The following is a 7,355-nucleotide window of genomic DNA, read 5'->3' as shown; positions in this document are numbered from 1 at the left end:
CTTGAGCCCACTGTTTTTGCAAGTGGGGGGGGTTGATTTTTCAAGACAGGGTTTCCAGACAGCAACTCACTCAGTAGACCAGGCTAGCCTGCAGCCCACAGAGATCTGCTTGGCTTTGCTTCCCAAGTGCTGGCAATAAAGGTGTGTACCACGGCTAGACTCCTAGATCCAACTTTTTGTTTGTTTGTTTGTTGTTTTTTTGTTTTTCAAGACAGGGTTTCTCTGTATAGCCCTGGCTGTCCTGAAATTCACTCTGTAGTTGACCAGGCTGACCTCGAACTCAGAAATCGCCTGCCTCTGCCTCCCGAGTGTTGGGATTAAAGGTGTGCATCACCACGTAGATCCAACTTTTAAGGCATAAAGTAAGAAGTCAGCTGGCTTTCTTCCCTCTCAGACATTCCACAATCAGACAAGCTACTGTATCAAAAGCTGTGGGCTATGGGGACTGGAGAGATGGCTTCACAGTCAGGAAAAACTCCAGCTCTTGCAGAGGGTTGAGGTTCAGTTCCCAGTACCCCCATGGCAGTTGGACACTACCTGTAACTCCAGTTTCAGGGTGTCGGACAGCCTCTTCTGACCTCCATTAGCGGCTGTGCTCGTGTCCTTACACATTCACAGGGGCGTAGACCCACAAAATACATTTAGAAAAACTGCAGGGTCAGCAAGGGCAGAGGTGGTTCCTACTTTTAATCCCAGCATCCAGAGGCTATTAAGCAGATCTCTGAGCTCAAGGGCCGCTTGTTCTACAGAGTGAGTTCAAGGACAGCCAGATCTACACAGAGAGATCCTGTCTTGAAAAAGCAAACCCTATAGTGTCTTGCATATACATAACCGTATTACTTGGCAGAACTATTATACACCACGGAATGATGCCATATTTTGTGCTACAGTCTGCCACTACACACTACTAAATCATCTTTGGCTTTGAGAGGAGTTTTGCTCTTCCCTTTGGCTTTGCTAATAGGTGCTAAAGATTATGCATATTTTATTTGGCTTAGGCTAATCCCTAACAAAACTGCCATTAGATTTTAAAACCACATAAATTGAAAAAAATATCCGAGGAGGTATCTATGCAATAAAATAATGAGTTATAAAAATAAATTATCTTTCTAGAGGTCTGTGTGCATCTCCCTATATATCTAGTAATTTAACTATTAGTGAAAACTATTTAATTTTGAATGATGCTTTAATACAGTATTCTTTGTATGGTATAATCAGCTGTAAGTAACTCAGTATAGGAACAATAGAGACAACTGTTTGCCTTACAAACTCCAGCTTTAAAGAGGTACTCTGAGGAGTATATTAGAATAGCTCCATTAATACATCATACAGGGTTTGATTAACAGGACTTTTAGGGAATTTCTTATTTCTTTCCACCAGACATCTATAATTTGTGAGAATTTCTGGTTATGTAGGCCCCAGTGCTCAGTCAGCCATCCCTGTCCCCAGCCATCTAATTACTGTTACTCTTCAGAAGTCACCTCCCCCTTTTCCCAGGTCCATCCTTTCATTGTTTCTGTGTGCATGTATTTTATTCCATCTTGTTCACAAGGTACAGGGGTTTTTTTGGTTTTTTAACTGAACAATTGATCATGAAGTGTCTGCCATGTCAGGGAACTGTTCAATAAAAGCCTGTGGGAGCGTACACAGTTCACTTACCCAGTCCCCAGTAGATAGACTACAAAATTGTTGCTACGAACAGTCACTTTGTTTTATTACATCATTTTGCACAATGTGAGGAATTTTTTAAAGTGTGTGTGTGTTGTTGTTGTTGTTGTGGATGTTCTGTGGTATGTGAGCGGCAGAGGCCAACTTCAGGAGTCTGCTCTTCTATCATGTGGGTCCTGGGGGTTGAATCTGGTGGTCAGGTTTGGTGGTAAGCACCTTTACCCACTAAGCCATCCTACCTGCCCAAACAAGGAATTTTTAGGTATCTATTTTTCTTACTATTTTAAAAACAAAGTCTTTTACCCGCTTTGGCTTTTTGAGACTGGGTTTCTCTGTGTAGCTCTAGCTATCCTGGAACTATAGACTAAGGTGGCCTCTAACTCAGAGATCTGCCTGCCTCTGCTTCCTGAGTGCTTAAAAGATAAAACAGCACTCCAAAACTGCCCAGCTAATGCCAAGTCTTTAAGGATAATTTTTTATTTCTCTTAGAAAGACAGAGCAATGAAATTTAGAGGCTTAACTAGTTTTGACATTTGGTGTTGAAAAGTAGTGGGTGGTGGTGTGGTGTTGGTGGTGGTGTTGCTGTGGCTTTTATTTGGTGGTTGTTTTGGTTTGGGGAGATAGGGCATTTTTGTTATTATCTTTTTGTTTTGAGACACTTAAGCAAATAGCTTCAGGTGGCCTGGAACTTGACCAGTGTTCACAGTGCTGGGGTTACAGGTATATGCCACTGCCCAGCTGTGATGTCTTTCTTTTTGAAAGGCTTTGTGTCTCAAGTCCTTTTTACACTAACCTGTACTCCCTGGGTTAGTCAAGAGAGTACTGTGTTTTTCCTCCCGCGGGTGTGGTCATCCTGGCTTGTTTTAAGAACCAGAGAACACCTGGTGGGAAAGCACAATAGTCTGCATAGACCACCAGCATCATTTGATCCGAGGTCAGTTTATAGTAAACTAGTCATTTTCTATTTTTTGCCATTATGATTTTATATTTCATCCCTGTGCTTACAATTTAATAATTGTTTCCCTTTCTCATTTTCCAGAGTGTTGAGTTCCATGAAAGAGGAAAGAATCACAAGGAAAATGTGGCCAGGAGGATCAGTGAGGTAACCCCATTGCTCTTTGTTCTCTTCCTGCGCAGTGGGCAGTGGTGGTCTCTGCGCTCACTCCTGCCTTCACCCGTGTCTTACCCAGATTAAGCAGAAAAGCTTGGATAAGGCAAAGGAAGAAGAAAAGGCATCCAAGGAGTTTGCTGCCATGGAGGCAGCCGCCCTGAAGGCATACCAAGAGGATCTGAAAAGGCTCGGCTTACCCTCAGGTACATCGGCGGACGTTTCCACGTGGGAGCTCTGCACTCGGAATAGTCCAGCGCTCTTAGGATGTCCTGATAAGAATGTGGGCTTTTAGGCCAGGCGTGGTGGCGCTCATCTTTAATCCCAGCACTCAGAAGGCAGAGGCAGGCTTATTTCTGAGTTCGAGGCCAGCCTGGTCTACAGAGTGAGATCCAGGATAGCCAGGGCTATACAGAGAAACCCTGTCTCAAAAAACCAAAAAAGAATGTGGGCTTTGAAGTACTTTGGTGCTAGTGCTGGTGCTGTGGTGGTGGTGGTGGTGGTGGTGGTGGTGGTGGTGGTGGTGAGGTAAAACCTAGTATATCCTGGGGTGGTTTGAATTGGTGAGCCTTCTGCCTAGGCCTTCTGAGTACTGAATTTAAAAATTAAAAGCATGAGTCACTAGGCTGGCTTGTTTTACTTTTTACATTCACTCACTCATTTCTTTCTTTCTCTGTGTGTTTGTGTTGATGAGTATGTGGAGTTCAGAGGACAGCATAGAAGAGTCAGTTCTCTCTTGTGAGATCCAAGGATCAAGCTCGGACATGAAGCTCGGTGGCAGGCGCCTTTGTGCACTGAGCCATCTTGCTAGCCACTTTTAATGCTTCAGGGTTTTTTTTTTTTTTTTTTTTTTTTTTTGATAGTTTTATTCAGATCAACCACATCGCCTTGACAGTTACATAGTCTGAGCCCCATCCTAGCTGAATGATTCATGTCTAAAACCTCGTGGTTTCTTTGTTATGACTCATTAAGTTATAGGCACTATTCAATAAAAAACAAAAAAGTAAACAAACTTGCACTTTAATTACATTTTCAAAATGGCTAAAACTGAGTTGTATCTACTTATATAATTAGCTACAATGAAGCAGTTGCTTTTGTAGACAAATAATTGACTTTACCTCAAGCAGGCAGTTTATTGAGAGTTTGGGTAAGCATGTTTTTGAACATCTCTATGTTGTTGAGTTCAGGCTCTAGAGCAGGGAGTTTTTATGAGCTTTCTTCCGTGACAGATTGTGTTGGTTACTTTTCTCATGACAAAATGCCCAACAAAACAGCCTACAGGACAGACTGCCAGCTGTGGGTCTCAGGCTCAGAGGTCTCAACCCACCACTACTGCACAGTGCTGCGTGCTCCAAATGGACACTAATGTACACATTATGGACCAGAAGCAGAGAGAGCGGGCCAAAGCCAGAAGGTAGATACAAACTTAGAAGGACTGCCCTAATGATGTCCCTCCACCAGCCAGGCCCCACCTCCTAACACTCTGTAGGCTTCAACAAGCTGGGCACCATGTCCCTAGGGCACATCGTGGATCTTGATTGTAGATCTTATGCAGTGGGTAAGATGGTCAGATGATTTTAGTGTTGTGACCTTAGCGGGCTTACCTAGATAGCATGGGTGAGGAGTCAGTTACAGGAGCATAGCTGACCCCAAACAGCTGCATCGCCACAGAGGCACAAGCCATCATAGGTTGCCACCTTAGGAACCCTGCACCAGGGCCTCTGTTCAGTTAACCTTTCCCGTATACTTGAGCATCTTCCAAGCTCACCTGTTGGGAGCAGCTGAAACACCATGGGATAACAGCTAGCACTCCATGTGTGACAGGTCCCATGAGTCCCTCTGCCTCCTTTCAGGAAACATCAGGAGTTCCATGACTGTCAGCATATTCTTGATCATCACTGTATCATGTTGTTTATTTCATTGCCACGACTGGCTTGGGCTATTTTCTACTCCAAGATAGTGGTAGGGTAGCCATGTTATACCCAGAGAGAGAAAGTCACAATACAACATCTCTATCTCCTGGCTCTTGCAATCTTTCCAGCTCTTCTTCCTGATGGAGGTTTCCTGAGCTTTGGAAGAGGCAAGATATAGAAGATTCCTTAATGAGTATTGGGTTGTCACACAACAGCAGTCACTTATTCTCAGTAATCTAACCAGTCACAACTCCATTAATAACCATGGCGCTATAAAAACTTGTCTTCTGCAGCCAAGGAGGACTGCAGCAGTGGAACTGTTGGCTATGTGATCAGTACCTGGTGGTACAGCAGAGGCCAATGGGGGAGGCCTTTCTACTCAGTCTGAGCCAGCTTTGTCAGCATGAAATGAGGCTCTTTAGTCTCTAATAAAAAGAACTTAATTATGGGCTTAGGCAGAACATTGCTTTCGTTAAATAAGAAAAATTGTCGGGTTAATGTATTCTAAATTAGTATTTAAGGAAAAGAAGGGGTATTTTTCAAAAAGCCATTTATTTAATAATGAATCAGAGTCTCACTAGTTCGTTCAAACTTGCTGCAAACTCACTATGTGATGTTAGACACATTCCCAAGTTCTGGGATTACAGGCATGGACTATTACACTCAACTGAAGATAAAAGTATTTTGGGAGGAAAAATTAGATAGGTATGTTTCTGGAGAATTGGAGAAGTGTTTGTTGAAAACTCATTAATTTCATTCATAGAGAAATGAAGGAAGGAAAGATAGATCGATTGATTCCATTTTGATGGCCCCTGGCTGTCCTGGATCTCACTATGTAGACTAGGCTGGCCTTGAACTCACAGAGCTCTGCCTGCCTCTGCCTCCCAAGTGCTGGGACTAAAGGCATGTGCCACCATGCCTGTCTTGAAATGTATATTGTGAAGAAGTGAGACGCCAGTGGAAGATGGCTTAGTAATGTTGCCTTTGTAACTTGTTGACACGCCCCAGAATTCTAGTACCCGATTCCTCTTATCATCAGCATTGGCCTTGTTGGTGTGGGCAGGATATCTGATTTTAGACAGGATTTCACATTAGTCACTGAAGATGGTCTTAAACTCCTGAGCCTTCCACCTGTGTATCCCAAGGACTGGGAGGCATGCACCATCACTCTCAGTTTCCTTTAACCTAAGTACTGCTTCCAGTAAAAAAGCACCAGAAGTCTTCAGTTGGCTCTGTGTCTGGACCATTCTGTTTAAATTATGTGCTTGCTGATTTCCACATCAGTTGTTCACTGCTGGATCCCTCCTCCGTCCAGGACTGGAGGTCTAAGCCCGGCCTGTGCTGTTAGGTACACACCGTGCTGCTGCTGAGTTACATCAACAGACATGGACTTGTTTCCGAGGAAGACTAGGATAAGTTATGGGTTGTTTTGTTTGTCTTGTTTTTGTTTTGTTGTTGAGGTTATGCTGAGATTAAATCTACAGCCTTGGGCATTCTTGGTAGGTATACTAGCACTGGGCCACACGCACTTCCCAGACCCTAGGGTGACTTATTGTTTGGTAAAAGTAATAACCCTTATTAAACTTCCTTTATATATTCTTGCATGATTGTATCTCAGATAATGTCATTATAATGTGTTTTGTTCCCAAAGAGAATCTTGTCACATTTTTTGTTTTGTTTTGTTTTTTAGTTTTTTGGAGACAGGGTTTCTCTGTATAGCCCTGGCTGTCCTGGAACTCACTCTGTAGACCAGACTGGCCTCGAACTCAGAAATCCACCTGCCTCTGCCTCCCAAGTGCTGGGATTACAGGCATGCGCCACCACTGCCTGGCTTTGTGTTGTTTTTTAAAGCTTTCTTTATATATCATTTATGTGAGTACACTGTCACTGTCTTCAGACACACCAGAAGAGAGCATCGTATCCCATTACAGATGATTCTGAGCCACCATGTGGTTGCTGGGAATTGAAATCAGGACCTCTGGAAAAGCATCCAGTGGCCTTAAATCTTTGAGCCATATTTCCAGCCCGTTTGTTTTGCTTTTTAAAAAAATGTTGTCTAGGCTGGTCTCAAACACATAGTTGTCCTGCCTCAGCCTCCTGAGGAGCTGAAATTACAGGGTGGCTGGCTTTGCCAGGTTTCTGACTGATAGAACATTTAAAAAGATACAGTTGCCCGTCTTTATCTTTTTTTTCTAGACATTCCAGAGCCAACTGTATCCCCAGTCATCAGCACTGTCCAACCCACCCCTACGTCACATCAACAGAAAGAGAAGAGAAAGAAGAAGAAAAAGAAAGAAGCTTCAAAGGGTAGATGGGTGGAAGGCGTGACAGCCGACGGCCACTGTTACTATTATGATCTCATCACAGGAGGTATGCTACTGAAGCACAGACTACAAGATAATCGGAAAACACAGTATTTTTTATGTTGAGGTTTTGGTTTTTTGTTTGTTTTTCGAGACAGGGTTTATCTGTAAAGCCCCGGCTGTCCTGGAACTTACTTTGTAGACCAGGCTGGCCTCGAACTCAGAAATCCTCCTGCCTCTGCCTCCCAAGTGCTGGGATTAAAGGCATGCGCTACCACGTCCGGCTATGTTGAGGTTTCTATTCAATATAAGAATATGTTAAAGCCGGGCGTGGTGGCGCACNCCTTTAATCCCAGCACTCGG

General features: G+C 43.6%; 1 protein-coding gene across 2 annotated transcripts in view; it reads left to right on the top strand.

Annotated features, from left to right (window-relative positions):
- Nucleotides 1-7,355, top strand: part of Wbp4 (WW domain binding protein 4) — a 20,993-nt gene that overhangs the window by 1,686 nt on the left and 11,952 nt on the right. For both annotated transcript variants that reach the window (XM_021181558.2, XM_029469344.1), the window contains exons 3-5: nt 2,708-2,770; nt 2,859-2,982; nt 6,886-7,059. In XM_021181558.2, coding sequence (XP_021037217.1) covers nt 2,708-2,770; nt 2,859-2,982; nt 6,886-7,059 — 361 coding nt within the window. The remainder of the gene's footprint in view (nt 1-2,707; nt 2,771-2,858; nt 2,983-6,885; nt 7,060-7,355) is intronic.

Source organism: Mus caroli, chromosome 14 (genome assembly GCF_900094665.2).
Source record: "Mus caroli chromosome 14, CAROLI_EIJ_v1.1, whole genome shotgun sequence".
Classification (NCBI taxonomy): Eukaryota; Metazoa; Chordata; class Mammalia; order Rodentia; family Muridae; genus Mus; species Mus caroli.
This window is presented reverse-complemented; position numbering and strand designations above follow the sequence as displayed.